Raw genomic sequence first — 15,580 nt, forward strand, 5'->3', positions numbered from 1 at the left:
TCTATATAGGATTGTGTACGTTGTTCACATAATACCGATGTCTGGCCCTGTTTCCTGATGACTAGAGAAGGTTTCGAAACCATGATATCGCGTATTTGTGGAGTTTGGAACGGGAAGTATAAATTCGAAGGAAATCATCGTATACTGAGAAATGCATGCAAGATAAACCCATGATTGTACATGGACTTTGAGGATCATGTTCTGTGGCTTTCCTGGTGGAAGAATGGAGATCTACTTTTGAGACATAACTTTAGGAGGTTCGTGTGTTTGAGTTTGTTTAAGAGAATCAAGATGAATTCTATGGAGCTAGATTTGAAATGTTGAGAATGCGGTGATGATATCGCGATGGTGATGATTTTTGACGGTAAGAAATAATATGTAATTATCAGAGTTAACAACAATTCATATCTCCTACCCTACTTAATGCCCACTCAAACTTTCAACCTAACGACCACTGCGTTCCAACAGATATCGAGAATTCCAGATATTGGCTGCAAGACCGTCCTGATTCGAGCTCCTGAGTAAGCGAATTTGCTACACAGTCTCATAACCTCTTTACTTACCTCCAATTCCGACGTTCGGGTTTAAAATAACATCGAGTTCTTATATCATGGACATCATTTGAGTGAATATATTTGACATCTGGTATTCCAGTATTGCCAGGGTTCATTGAATAGGAGGTGTCTGACCAACGGAATTCACCATGCTAAAGCATTGCTCTTTCCCTGTCGAGTGATCCCCCAGTTTGCTAGGCTAAGATGTGTAATACTCCCTCAAATTAAGCATTTCTGTCGGTACTAGGTATCTAAACACCTTTGCCTTGAATCTTGAATAGGATAAGCAAAATAAGATATGTACCTTCAGCAAGTCTAGGTTGGGCAGGAGGTAGAAGGACACTTTGTACTAGTGATCTCTTTTCTTGAGAAGGCCATCTAGGATATGATGGGATAGTATCTCTAGTAGATGGGAGAAGTGAGAGTTTCTTCTGTCATCAAATTTGGTTGTTGTCGCTGATCTATGTTTTCGGCTACATTTGTCAGCGTCGTCAGTGTCGTTATTGTCGTCAGCGTTTACAACCGTTCAAAAACATACGATCTTCCCAGTCCTCAACTCACCTATTCTAATCGTCTTATCCTCCGTCATTTAGTCCCCACAACTACCATGATTTATTCCCTACTTTCATCTCTTTGATCGACAAAACTCCCTAGCAAGCGATCTTTTTGGCTTACGGATTTCAATTACTTTGAAGTACGATCTACTTGGAGGCTTATATAGACTTCCTCAAGTTGGGTCAAAATATCCAATGAGTTTGGTTTGCGAGGAAGATAATTACCCGGTTCTGATACTTGTTTTCTCTCTAGAATTGTGCAGGAAACGAGGAGAGCGGCTTGCATGTATCTACATATGTTCTGTCCAGATAGTTATCAAGTGGGATACCTTTTCCCACTTCATCTCTCATGGCTTTTCCGCCAATATAAATATCTTTCCTTGAACTTGAATGTGAGACCAGATTTGACACAGAGGGAGAGCTACAGATTGGATAAGGAGTCCTGTTTTCTATGTCGAACCTCAGTTGCTTAGGCTCTGGCTCGACGTAGAACAGAACCTCGTTAGTTTATTCCCCCATCCGAGATAATATAGAGGAGTCTTCTCAAATTCTTGACAACGAGAGTCTAGCTTCACTGTCAATGAAATTTGAATTGTTGAAGATGTGAAAGTGCACGAACCATGGATAATATCCAAAGATTGACAACAATAATAAGATATCTGAAAACCTGCTTGCTATCCCTTTACCACTTTCACATTCTCATCTTCACCCATCATAGCACATGCTTCGCTCTATTCGAAATCAGATCTTATTTGAATGTTATCTAAGTAGTTTTGTTTCTATCTTTTATTTTTACTCTCCACTCCTTTACAATATTTATATGCCTGCCTAGGTACTGTAACATCATTTTCGGTTAAGAAAGTCGTAGCACATGGAATACTCCTTTTATTACTCCCCAATATTCATCATTTTAGGCTTGTAGAAACATGTACTATAGCCACTCTCCCATTTCTCCCTCCTTATTTCTTTCCTTATCAGAGAGTATAAATAGCCATCTTACACTTGGAATTGTAGGTACAGTATTGAGTTATATCGCGAGAAGATAAATCATTAAGGAATAACCTAGTGTTGGAAACTCGCGGTTGATATCTATTGCCTTGTATGTAGACTGTTTGGTGCTAGAAAGAGAGAGATAACAAGGCTTTTATATCATGGGATTAATCCCTTAAGCCAAGATGACGAAACTCGACAGTAATTCCCGCGGAAATCAAGGGATATGAACGACATGATTTCCATCTTTCATCCACAGCAATGAGAACTTTCCACTCCCGTTGCAAATTTCACTATATATGGGTATATCAATCTTCTCCAGCCTCAAAACACACATCGCAGATTCAATCCATCCGGATCCCCCAAGTGGAATAAATGACTCGAGTTCAGTCCTCGAGAGACGATGAAATAGTCTATTTCTCGCTGCATGATGCTTCGTTCGAAATCTCTGGTTCTCCTATAGGTTAATACTGAAGGGAAAGTACAAGATGGGGATATAGAAGGAAAGGTGAGCGTGAAGGAATCAGAGTGACTTATGTATCTCGAAGATCAAAATCTGTTCTATCCTTAACCCTGTAGAGAATTTGCTGTGTGGATAATTCCATGATTCTTAACCCCAACGGTCTCATTTTTCCTAAAATTAGACATCCAACGAGTATAAAATCCCTCAAAAAGTCATTCTAACCCTGCCAAAACGCTTCTTACGCTGCAAACAGAGTTTGAACAGGTGAAGACTTCTCCTCGAATGGCTCAAAGTAATCAATAGGATGATGGTTGTAACTTACTACTTGGGAATGAGACAGGGTCAGGAGATATCATGTATATGATTTGAGGTATATATATAATAAGGAATACGAGATGTAATACAGATAGCCATAGTGCAATGAATCAATCAACAACCAACATGAAAACTCCAGCCGACGACACAAATCCAGGAACAAAAAAGATATATATGCGTAACAACGACAGCAACCTCCCCGCTTTACTGTCGAAAGTCACAAGTATCGTATCACTGGTACCTCAAACTCATGGATTCCTTAACAGAACATCGGTCCTCATCCCATACGGTTCCTCTGAGACTCTGGTCTACTTCCTTGTGGGATATTCAATAAACATATTTCATGCAATGTGTTATTTTTTAGACTACCTAGGTATACATTGACTTTTATAAATAAGGGTGAAGTATAAGCTCCGAAGAGCGGAGCAGAGGGAGATTTACAACGAGGATTCACAATGCTGAAGTTGATATTGAAGGAATGTACACAAACCTCAAGAAAACAAGTTAGAAATATGGGAACTTACGATACCACAAACATACATACCTCACATTGGAGATTTTGTATATCGATATGAAGAAAGACGCATTATTTGGCATAGCACTAACCAAGCATGAAACTAATTCAACATCAACAGAAATACAATGTAAGAAGCAGAATAATTATTGGGTATAGTAACTTCAACTCTACATGTGAAACACTGTCAGATATCTACTCGACAAAGTAGTACTGTACTGTATATATCAAACTCAAAAACTCATTCTGCATCTACCCACTCTTTCCACTTCATTCACCAAGAGGATTAAACCCCCCTCGCACAAAAGCTATCCTGGCGCCATAAATGGAAGCTCAAGCCAGATTTGGAAAAGAAAATTTAAACAACATCCTTATTAACCTCCGTCGCGGCCTCATCAGACGCATTTCCCTTCTCCACATGCGGCACATGTTCCACCACCTTATCTCCCGCCAAACCCATTTCCCCAGCGAAGGTACTATGCGGCACCCATTTTGCGCTCGTTCTCGGCGTCGTCTCTTCCAACATTCTGTCTACCTGTTCCAAACTCAAGCCTTTTGTCTCCGAGACGAAAAAGTACGCGAACAATAAACTTAACGCGCATAGGGAACCCCACATGAAAAATACTTTGGCGCCGAGATTCGCGTCACCTTTTTGAGTGCCGACGAGATAGGGAGTAATGACTCCGATGATGCAGTTCCAGAACCAGTTGGAGGCGGTGGAGAGACCGACGCCGCGGGAGCGGATGGGCAGAGGGAAGATCTCGCCGACTACGACCCAGGCGGCTGGACCCCAGGTGGTGGCGAAGGCAGCGATGTTGAGGCAGATGACTGGGTGGGTTAGTTTGATGTGTATGTCATAATAGAATGAAGTATGCATTGTAGTGATATTGAAATATGAACTGGTAAATACTTACAAGCAATCATTGCAGATACGGCAGAGGTGTTATGTTTGTCAGCCTCCCCGGCAGTGACACCAATGATACCAACAATGAATTGGAAGGTGATCATGCAAGAAGCTCCAATGAGAAGAATGCTACGACGACCAAAACGTTCGACGGTCCAGAAAGCGAGAGGGGTTGTTAACATGTTGACCAATGAAGTGACGAGGGAGATCAAGAAGGGATTCTTGATCGTTCCGAGAGATTTGAAGAAGACATTTCCGAAGTAGAAGATAAAGTTCTGTGAAATAAGAGTTAGTACTGATTTACTCCAATAGCTTGTTTCGATGAATGAAATGATGTGATTTGGAGACATCAAGAATTAGAGAGACAGAGAAACCACTTACGATACCGGTGAATTGTTGCATACATTGAAGCATGATACCAGTAAAAGTTCTTCGAAGGTTACTGGAACCATCGAACATAGATCCTGCACGTATGTAAGTACAAGATGAAGGATTCGGGTTGACCGAAGGCACAAACCTTTGAAACAATTGGTCCATTGGGAAATGTATGACGTTTGTGGTACAACAGAGAGTTCGTATTCATTATTTGCAATGATCTCTGCAAGTTCATCCTATATGCATGTTAGGGGGCATACCGCATTCCAAATTTGGTTATACTTACTTGAATGTATTCAGACTCAATTGGTTGACCACGAACGTTGGCTAGGGATTTGGCTGCATCTTCAAGACGACCTTTCTTGACATAATAACGGGGCGATTCAGGGAGAATGAATAATCCAATCGCCAAGATGATAGCCCACAAAAATTGAACTGCAATAGGAATTCGGTATGAGCCAGTATCAGTCCGATTCTGTGTAGCGTACACAACACAATTGGCAAGTAAGATTCCGATTGTGATACAGAATTGATATCCTGAGACAAGGGCACCTCGGACTTTTTTCGGAGCAATTTCTGACATGTACAAGATGACTGCAATTGATGACCGGTCAGACAAGTTGAGGCTGAGAGCTGATACCTAATGAGACTTACTGATAGCAGAAATGAATCCAACACCACCCCCAGCAATTAGACGACCTGCTACCATGAGACCTAGACCAGTGGAGGCGGTTTCCATGATACATCCGACGCAGAAGATTGCACAACCAGCGATAATAGTCATACGACGTCCAATTGTATCGGCTATATCACCAGCAATAAGAGCTCCGAAGAAAGTACCGCAAGAGAGAATGGAGGTTGTCAAAGATTGATTGCTAGCAGAGACGGCGAATGCGTCCAAAGTGGCTTTTGGGGCATCTGCAGGAGGTTGTGGTAATCCAGTATATTGAGTGATGAAGTAAGGCATCGCTAAGACACTTCAAAATATCAATAAATGGATACAGCATCTAAAGAGTCAGGACAACATACCCAGACATCCAACCTGTATCATATCCGAAGAAAATACCACCGAATGCTGCAAAAGCACACCTTGGCAAAACTTAGCCAATGTTCTTGAACTCAAAAGTTTAGCAATTGATATAAGGAACTTACATCAAGTATGCCTTGACAGTTACCGGCGCCTCGATCTACACATCATCAAATCAGTATTGTGAAATATAAAGGTAGACACCTGATAACTTCAAACATTGATGAGGTGTTGCCGTTGAGGTAGTAGCCTCGATAGAACCTCGACAAAGATACAAAATGGCGAGAAATAGCTGAGGAAACATTACTTACCCGAGAGGTATCGGTCGTGCCATGAACAACTGCTCCTCCAGGCATGATGAAGACTATTGCTACTCAATTGATATGAAAACTTGTTATTGCCTGTCTATATGAGAATTGAAGATACAGGCTCGTTTATATCAACAGAGATCAGAAGAATCGATTGCAAAGCTCTGGGGTTTCTCCACACTTTATGTATGCATCCAACAAGCAAAAGCTTGTCACTGCCGAAGTCGATTGTTTTAACCGGACCTACTCTGACCAGTCAATATGTAGGGAATGAATCAGAAAGAATTCCTTGAGCCGTCAAAAGTAAGGAATCACAAAGGAGCTACCCCTGCTAAGCTGCAGCCATTTTGCTGAGATTGTGTGCACGCGGTCTGTACGCCGTATTCTTCCCAGGAAAATCTTTGTCTGTGAACCTCTTACACATTTGCCAAGCAACCGGGGATATATACAATTATTGAAGTTATCTTCCTTAAACCGTTTAAAGTAAGTCGGGGACTTCAGACCAAACAATACCCTGCGTAGTAGAATGCGGAGGTGTTCTGAATTCAATTTCCATATATTGACATTCGCTTGTCTTTCTAGAAAGGCCAATCAAAAACACAACAGTTACTCCAAATAATATAGTATGTCATTCGAAAACATTGGAATACGAAATGACACTACTCGAGCTTGTTTTCAGTATCGAAATTTCTCTATAAGAAATCAGCCTACTGGAACCGAAGCTGCTTACTATACTAATACCTGTCCAGAAAGAAAGTTCACAATTGATGATTTGGGAACACTAGCAATAAAAACTAAAGCAATGCAAGCACGGAGGAAGTTACCCCTCCCTCATCCGCACTCGCCATCAATTTCCACCAACTCTTATACATGATTGTTGCTGTGGTAAACCGTTTGAAGGAAGAGGTTGGTTCCAGACTAAATTATCCCTTGGGTAGTAAAACGCGGAGGTGCTGCCTTCGTGGGGAAGATCGACTTGTCGGGGTTGAGACATGCGGGGGACAGGGGGCATGGGGTGAAGTGGTGTCATGTAAGCCACACAATTTGAGTGGCTTGTATGATACATTATAGCAGGGTAGATTTTCTGCTCGAGCCCTTGTAAAATGAATTAGTCGGACCGAATTGTAGGACGGATTATAGAGAAGGTAAAATCCTGAGCAAGGCATAATCGAGAATAAAGGAGGAACATGTGGAGAAAAGCGTTAAACGACGTAAAAACAACGGGGCTAGTGAACGCAAAAGACGATAATAGGGTTCAAGAGGTAGCAAGTGATAAGGGTTCATCGATGTTATAACAAGCTCTGCAGACAAGAGCCTTGAGTTCTTGACTGACGACGGCATGGCAAATATCCTAGATTTGCAAAAGCTTAACCCCCAACTTCCCAACATACCATTAATTAGCCATGCAGAAATTGTATCCGTAATCTGTAAGCGAGCAAGCCAAGCCAAGCCCTCGCGAGCACTTGCGTAGGGGGGCTAGCAGGACTATCAATATTCGAGCCCATGGCTATCGGTGAATATACAAAATACCGAATACCGATCCTTTTGCTATTATTACTTAAGAATGTTTGACATATTCCTTCGTTTTTCGTCCTCGAAATGGAAATCATACGCTCGTTCCTGAAGTACAAGTACGGCGAGGTGTCATGAATGGTCCATATCCACGACAATCATACTGTACAGCATGTCAGCCCGTCCCTAGTTCCTAGCTTCCGTGTTGTAAACATTATGAAAACATTCCTTCGCCGTCGGAAATATTTGCACAACTGTCACTTGATCATTTAGGCTCCAACAAGACCTGAACTTGACACGAGATCTAGAGCTTACTCGGTACAAGATCAAAGCATGTTTGGACAAACAAACTCGGTATTGTTTCCACAAACAAAATGCTTTTGGCATTTAGCTCCTCATTGACCAGCCAGCGAACACCCTTCGAAACACCTTATCCCCGTATCCGCATCACATTACGGATAAATCGAAGATTGCATATTCCACATCACAATCCGTCCCATCCACCACACTACTGTGCCTCTTATCTCCTCGCCCCCCGCCATATACTCCCCATTTTCCATTAGCCAGTGACATCCCCAACCATGCTGGCAAAACCCACTGCAGTAAGCGACCAGTATAATCCCAGAACTGGCAATCATGCTAGGATCGCATCCTCCCTCACCTCACGAGTCGTACAGTATGTATGAAATGCAACGCAACATGAACATCAGCTCTAGGTTACAGTACAACTTCGATTTATAGTGTCGTAGTACATGACTTTGGAAAATCGTTCGATGATGTATATATAGATGAACAAAGAAATATGAGGCTGGCAGACCTTTTACTTTGATGGTGTCTTATGTTGTGAATATTAGGTTTTGTCTAGATGAAAGATTACGACCTAGGTACCCAGATAAAATACCCAGATAAAAAGATGAGCGACTAAATAATGGATCTCACGCGTGGAGAAATTACCCTAGTAATAAGGTAGTAAGGTCAAATGCCGGAAATTGCGGAGATTAGCGTCTGATGGGTTTGAAGACGTTCAATCAATAAATATATTGAGACCTTGAGAAGATCGATTTGATGAAAATGGACGTAAAATAAGGTAATATGAATTGACTTATAAGCCGCTCTTCAGCATTTGCACCAGCGCTTTCATCTAGAAAGGAGATTATTATACTAACTAGTAACCTTATGCCCAACTATTTGCTCGAGTACCTTGGAAGACAATCGAAATGATCGCATTTCATTATTGGCGCATATAATCATAATCGATTCTGACTAGTGGATCGCAAACATTGATCTCTTTGACTGAAACTTCATTGTAGTTGTATCAATGTCTGTATAAATAGCTAACTCTATCGTGGTGTTAAGTAAGTGGCATCAAGTGCCTTCTGACGCTCATTCAACGCTCGAAGTTTTTGTACATGTTCTCGTGTTGTTTCGTGGATTAATTAACTAGTAAAAGTTGCTTGATCCTGACAAACGCCGGTGCAATTCGCACAATGATCCCCCCGCCGTCTCCCATGCAATGAGTATTATCAACTCCGCCCGCCAAAAAACTTCCCATAACCCACTAAACCGTACGCCAGCCCATGCCGTGATTTGAGCCAATGTAAACTATAATGAATTCCCATCATCTAAACGCCAATGCAACACGTTCCTCAAGACATTAATCCCTCTAGACGTGAGGTGAAAGCACTTTCCCAAACACCTACATTACGAATTCAAATCTTAATTCTTTGACTCTAACCTGTCCCTCCTGACTTTCGAATACATGGATGCTACTGCCTGTGTGGATTGTCCTGGATTGGGCCAGTAAGTCATGACATATTCCCTGAATAACATTAGTAAATATATCACTGTTGCAGACGTAGAGAAACTTACCAAAGGCTATCTCTCAGTTTACTGTCGACCGACCCATCCTTTTTGGGTGCAGTGATAGAGTCAATAAACAGTCCAGTACTGTACAACTCCTCTTTCAAGACAGTGGCACGCTCCTTTTTGTTGGGGATGTTCTTAGCTGTACCGTTTTGAAGACGTCGAAGGCTCTCCTTGATTGGCTTGAAGAGTTTACGGAGCATGTCGTTCTGTGCAGGTTCACCATTGTCGGATTTACGATATTTGGGGCGACGTTCTAGTTGTTTCTCATCGTCTCCGTCGCTATACTTTCTTTTCAATGGCGTTGAAGAACCATAGCCTCCACTCTCCCGACGAGAATCACGGGAATCACTGAAGTTGTGACTACGTGCTCTATCCCTTTCTCGATCACGACTACTGTGATCGGATGGTCGAGATGCTTTCTTGATCGGTGGGGCAGGAGAAGCAGAAACTGACCCTCTTGCCTCGCTTCTTCTGGATCCATTACGCTCGTGCTTCTTGTTGTTTCGATGATGATTCTCCACGGCACGCTTGGCAGCTTGGTTATCGGAATACTTGGCTTTCAGAACAGATAGAAGATAATCGGCTCGTCTGACCAAATGAACGGCCCCAGGAGCCTTGGCGACCTTTTCATCAGCCTTGCTTCTTTCTTCTTTCTTGTCTACTCGATGTTCTTCAAGGAACAACTTGTCTCCGAGTCCCAAGTCGGTATCATCTCTGATCTGCGTCCAAGCACCATAGCCGTGCCTATGAATCCCAACAAGAAGCATGCCATCTTCCTTTGCACCCCAGTCACATGAGTAATGAGCACCTTTGGAAGCGTCAGGGACGCGGAAGGTTTTGAAATCGGGGCAGTTTCCGACAACGTCTCTTAGCATTCTCATTTCGCCTGGACGTTCCATGATGGTCTCAGCGTTGACTCTCTTTACTCCAGAATAATCAAACAACACTGCTTTTCTATCCTTTTTGGTTAATGGCTTATTGGTTGCGCGCTCTAGTGCTTCAACCCGTTCGGTCTCTGCCTTGAGACGTCTGCTACTTTCTTCGGTGAGGGCTTTCAGTGTAGCTTTCATCAAGTCCTCATCACGGCCTACAAGACGAGCTTCTTTTACAAGTTCTTCGCCACGATCTTCCATGGAGCCGAAACGGAGGTAAGCTTTCATCAAGTTTCTCGTTTCCTTTTCGTTGAGAGGTCGCTTTGGATCCAAACGATTTGCTTGGGCTTCTCTCTTTTCTTCGAGCTCTTCTTGCTTAACTTGGTCACGCTCGCGCTTCTTTGCAAGTCGTTGCTCTCGCTCAATCTCAGCCGTGTTTTTCATAGCTGCTTTACGTGGTGCATTCTCTTCGACGACCTTAGCAAGATATTCTTCATGAGCTCGCTTTTCTTCCTCGGCTTTGATTCCCTCCAACTGATCTTTTGGAATGATATCGTCCCATTCCAAGTCGATTTTGACGTCAGTATATTCGAAACTTTTAAGGAAGTCTTCACCACCATCGGCGACAATGCCTTCTGGTACTTCAGTCTGGTGCTCTTCAGCGTTCTCAAGGACCGAGTCAATGTCCAACTCTTCAAGCTTTTTCTGATTGCCAGATTGTTCGAACATTTTCTGGCCTCTCTTTTTGAGAATGCGGGAAATATCCTCGGAAGATTTAGGATCATCAATTTTGCCAGCCTTTGCAGCCTTTTCTCGCAGCTCCTTCTTCTCCTTATCGGTGACACCTCGTTGTATGGTAATGAACTCCAACATGAGCTTGTTACGAGCACGCTCAAGAATCTCTTCCTCGACGGTTTCCTTTGAGACAAACCTGTAAATACTTACAGGCTTCTTCTGACCAATACGATGTGCACGAGCCATGGCTTGCAAATCAGCTTGGGGATTCCAATCAGAGTCGAAAATGACCACCGTATCGGCCGTCATCAAATTGATACCAAGCCCTCCAGCACGTGTGGAAAGGAGAAAGCAGAAGTCATTACTTCCATCGGCGTTGAAATGATCGATGGCTTGGCGTCTTGGACCTGCAGCAACAGTACCGTCAAGGCGTTGAAATTGGTAACCACGAAGTTGAAGGTAGTCGCCGAGGATGTCCAGCATCTTCACCATTTGGCTGAAAATCAAAACACGATGATTATCCTTTTTGAGCTTGGCAAGTAATCTGTCAAGGAGCATCATCTTTCCACTACTGGCAATCAAACCCTTCAACTGGTCGTCTCGTCTTTCGCTACCCTTCAAGATCTTCTCCTCTGCATTTGGAAACATGTAGGGGTGATTGCTGGCCTTTTTGAGTTCCATCATTATGTTCAACAACGATTGCTTTGGACCTTTTGAACCTTCATTCAAAGCTGCATAATTGCGAGTAAGAATGTTCTTGTAATAATCCAGCTGAACATCTGAAAGCTCGACACGAATGATTTTCTCACTTTTTGGAGGGAGATCGTTCTCGACTTTCTGTTTTGTCCGGCGGAGAATGTATGGCTGAATTTTGGTGGTGAGTGCAGCAATTTTTTCACCAGCAGCTTCATCAGTTAGGTCCATGTTGTCTTCAATTTCCAATTCGCCTGGCATGAGGAAGTCCATGAGGGCCGACAGCTCGCCTAAAGTGTTTTGAACCGGGGTACCGGTGATCAACAAACGACTGGGAGCCTTGAAATCGAGCAACTTCAGATATAGTTGAGATTCTCTGTTCTTCAGACGATGTGCTTCATCGACGGCCATAAACTGCCACTTGATTTGGGACAGGAAAAGAGAGTCGGCCAGAATATACTCATAAGATGTGAGTAGGACATTGAACTTTGGACGCTTGGGGTTTCCATCAACCAACAGTTCATACTCACGTATGATCTGACGCGATGACTCTTTACCATTGTAAACAACATAATTAAGACTTGGTGCCCAATTATCAAAGGTGTCAGCCCAAGCAGGAATGGTTGTCAAAGGTACCACGACAAGATGTGGACCTTCTTGGCCTCTATCATTGTGGAGCCAATTCATAAAAGCAACAGTTTGGACAGTCTTGCCAAGTCCCATTTCATCAGCAAGAATGACATTCTTGTTCTTGCACCAGTTGTACGCCAGGAAATTAAGACCTGTGATTTGGAAATCTCGCAGTTGACCATTCTTGATATAATCTGGTTGCTCACGAATAGGGACGTGAGGGCTTCTGGTATCTGGGTTCGACTCCTTTCGGTCTGAGACCAGAGATCTAGAGCTGCGATCCAAGAAGTGGTCGATAGCATCTTGAGCCTTCTCGCTGATGAAAGAGGCAGTCTCCCATGTACAAGATTCATAGTATAGAGCCTTCCACTTTATGAAGTATTCGGTTTCCTCATCACCTTCTCGCGAGCCAATAACCCTTTCGACCTTTATGTAGTCTTCCAGGGCATCTGCATCACGCTCTCTATCGAGCATCCACTTTTCTTTCTCTTCCGGTGGTATCTCAGCACCTTGTGTCATGTAGATGTCATCGATAACGATTTTTCGATAATAGTTTTCGAGGCGTCTGAAACCACGAACTCCTGCCAAAGTGGATGTTGTCTCCCAAGTAGCATGGCAGTGCGATTTGCCCTGCCATTTGATATAGTACTCAAAATCGTCCTTCGAGAGGCTCTCATCTTTTGCATCTCTATCAGCTTTAATCTTGTGCTTCAAGACAACATCGATATATGGTGAGGTATCTTCAATATCTTCCGCCCACTGGATTGGGGTCATCAATTCAGATTCATCTTCCAAGTCGGGATCACTTTCTTGGTAAGCACCGGTTGTGACCTGCGCAGCACGACGGCTGTTCCACCGCTTCTCTTGATATTGAAGAGCGATGTTGCCGGTCTCTAATTGGCGGCGTCGATTCTTCTTGATAGTATTTCGTGCTCGTAAGCTACCGTAATCCTCGGTTTCGTCAGTATCAGAGGCAGATGCAGATTGCAGAGCTGGTGTTTGGCGTTTGGAAGCTGTACACGAGATTAGCTTTCTGCCACAGCCAGTTCACCCGCGACAAGAAGGCGCTTACATTGTTGGGAGCGCTCTGGCTTCCTACGCTTATTCCTGTGAGCTGCAACGGCATCGGAATCTTCCTCTTCCTCATCATCATCAGACTCAACCTGTAATAGTCAGCACTTATATCCAACTGTATTGTATCTCGCATATTAATTGGATGACTCGGGAACGACATACAATAGTTCGAGTTTGTGCTGGACGCGCCTGTAGTTGTAAAAATCCGTTAGCACTAGTTTAAGAGGGGTGTTAAATCGGGAAGCTCCTACACTTCTCCGTAAACCATATAGTTCGGGATTCTCTAGCATGTACCGATCTTGATCAGTGACGCCCGGCTTGCGTTTAGCAGGACGCGACGACTCGACAGTGCTCGAACGCTCTGATCGTTGGCCATTGAAAGCTGCAGCCGCAGGAGTTTCTTCTTCATCAAAATCCGCATCATCGGATTGTTCTTGATCTTCAGGTGACGAGTCTTCAGTTGCATCGGAATCTTGACCACCAAACATTGGTTGTTGGTTTGAGGAGGCCGGTGAGGGTTCATCGACGGTAGGGTTGCCAACATCGGATAGTTCTGACTCGCTTTCGCCTGGTGCGTCATCATTTGATGGCGAGGACCTTGCAAATGATTCATCGTGTCCATTGGACATATGTAACGGGGATGTCGAGTTCATGACTTCGATTGTATCCTGCGGGGCTGCGACGACGATATTAGCTATTATGAACAGTATGGCCCCATGAATGGGTGTAGTGAAAACTCTGACAATTGCACGCCCATGAAGGGAAAGAAGCCGCGATCCTATATACACCAAGATTGCAATGAGCCCAGCAACAACGACATACTGAATGTCATCGGCGCATTCTCGTGTGCTTGATAGCAATCTCGCGATGAAAGTCGATGGAAATGATACAATTTGATTGAGGCCAGCTCATAGGAGCTTTGTGTGCCGAAGAGCATGATAAGGGCAAGAAAACAGCAACGGGAGAGTGACATGAGTGAAGATCAGGAGACTCTATATAGTTTGAAGACTGCATGAGGAGATGGGAAGATGGAAATGATGGCATTCGAGGATGGCAGATGCATTATGATGATGGGAATAGGTATACCACAGTTTTGCGTGGAATTTGTGGGAAAATTGGAAAACTTACAAGCCATATTTAATAAGGCCCCCCTGATAACAAAATAATTGAGAGTCAATCTTTAATTTGAAGAATATGAAGGTAGATGGTAGTGATGTTGGGTACTTCGGACGTTAAAATTGGAGAGCGGATCTGAAGGTCTACACAATCAGTGATGAATTTCCCATAATGATTGACATGAGCAGTTGGTCAGAATAGAACCACAGGTCTACCGTACTTAGCCGAGCAGAAGCTAGGATGTTTTAGTGTTTCACGTGATATTGCTGTACTTTAGCCGGACAAACCGTACAATGATGAAAACCATCAAAACTCCAGATTGCATTCTTGCGAATACAACAGTATCACAGGACTCTTTAGCAATGAGCAAATATTCTACAAACTTGTATTATTGATCATTAGGAAAGAAACTAATATATAGATGAATATGTACAAGGATACATTGGTTGGCTGATTTGATATGTACCTTTAACAAGCAACATGTAATTTTGATCTCAATGTTCAGTCATTTTTTGTGGTAGCAAGAATGGAACGTGCTTCGCGTTTGGTAGGTAGATATGGTGTTTTGTCTCTGCATAGGTACTAGGTAGGTATCTAGGTAATGGATTTGATAGAAAACAGAGGGTCTTGAAGTCTTCAAAATTGACATCAGTAATAAGGGAAAAGAGTGTGAATATAGGTATCCAAGTTTTACTCGAGAAAATTGACTGATCGAATTAATATATGATTTTGAACTCATGTCTTCCTAGGTAGGTAGATCAACTGAATAGAACGTTGAGCATTTATCGTATCCAGTACCAGTATAACAAAAGGCATCGAGTATCTACATGGTGTATTTCTTTTGACTCTGGTGTGAGAAGGACAATAGCTAACTGCTTGTAATATATGTCATTCATAAACAGAAAGAAAACAAATCTTTCTACCCCGAGTGTCCACAAGGAATATAGACTGGTCAATTTAACATGTATTTTTGAACATTGATTATCAAACGCGTGATGTGATCTACTCGTAGGTATTCGTCTGAAGTGCAAGTCCTATTGTTTCTACTTCGCAGTGGGTACAAAGGAGAATAGTGGTT

General features: G+C 42.9%; 3 protein-coding genes across 3 annotated transcripts; 1 reads left to right on the top strand and 2 right to left on the bottom strand.

Moving 5' to 3' along the window:
* Positions 1-3,748: 3,748 nt before the first annotated feature.
* Positions 3,749-6,052, bottom strand: EAF02_004810 (uncharacterized protein; the record flags this gene model as incomplete). The annotated part of the gene is made up of 9 exons (XM_038900858.1): positions 3,749-4,218; positions 4,305-4,569; positions 4,676-4,758; positions 4,812-4,905; positions 4,956-5,263; positions 5,324-5,646; positions 5,699-5,758; positions 5,822-5,856; positions 6,008-6,052. 9 exons carry the CDS (start codon positions 6,050-6,052, stop codon positions 3,749-3,751), a joined length of 1,683 nt encoding a protein of 560 aa, XP_038759370.1.
* Positions 6,053-8,097: 2,045 nt separating this feature from the next.
* EAF02_004811 (uncharacterized protein) lies at positions 8,098-8,345 on the top strand (the record flags this gene model as incomplete). Its single annotated transcript, XM_038900859.1, has 2 exons — positions 8,098-8,192; positions 8,258-8,345. 2 exons carry the CDS (start codon positions 8,098-8,100, stop codon positions 8,343-8,345), a joined length of 183 nt encoding a protein of 60 aa, XP_038759371.1.
* Positions 8,346-9,232: 887 nt separating this feature from the next.
* EAF02_004812 (uncharacterized protein) lies at positions 9,233-14,521 on the bottom strand (the record flags this gene model as incomplete). The annotated part of the gene is made up of 6 exons (XM_038900860.1): positions 9,233-9,335; positions 9,386-13,325; positions 13,385-13,475; positions 13,549-13,575; positions 13,638-14,062; positions 14,515-14,521. 6 exons carry the CDS (start codon positions 14,519-14,521, stop codon positions 9,233-9,235), a joined length of 4,593 nt encoding a protein of 1,530 aa, XP_038759372.1.
* Between the last annotated feature and the right edge of the window lie 1,059 nt (positions 14,522-15,580).

The sequence above is a fragment of the Botrytis sinoallii genome (assembly GCF_014898435.1).
Source record: "Botrytis sinoallii strain Bc 23 chromosome Unknown BSIN_007, whole genome shotgun sequence".
NCBI lineage: Eukaryota > Fungi > Ascomycota > Leotiomycetes > Helotiales > Sclerotiniaceae > Botrytis > Botrytis sinoallii.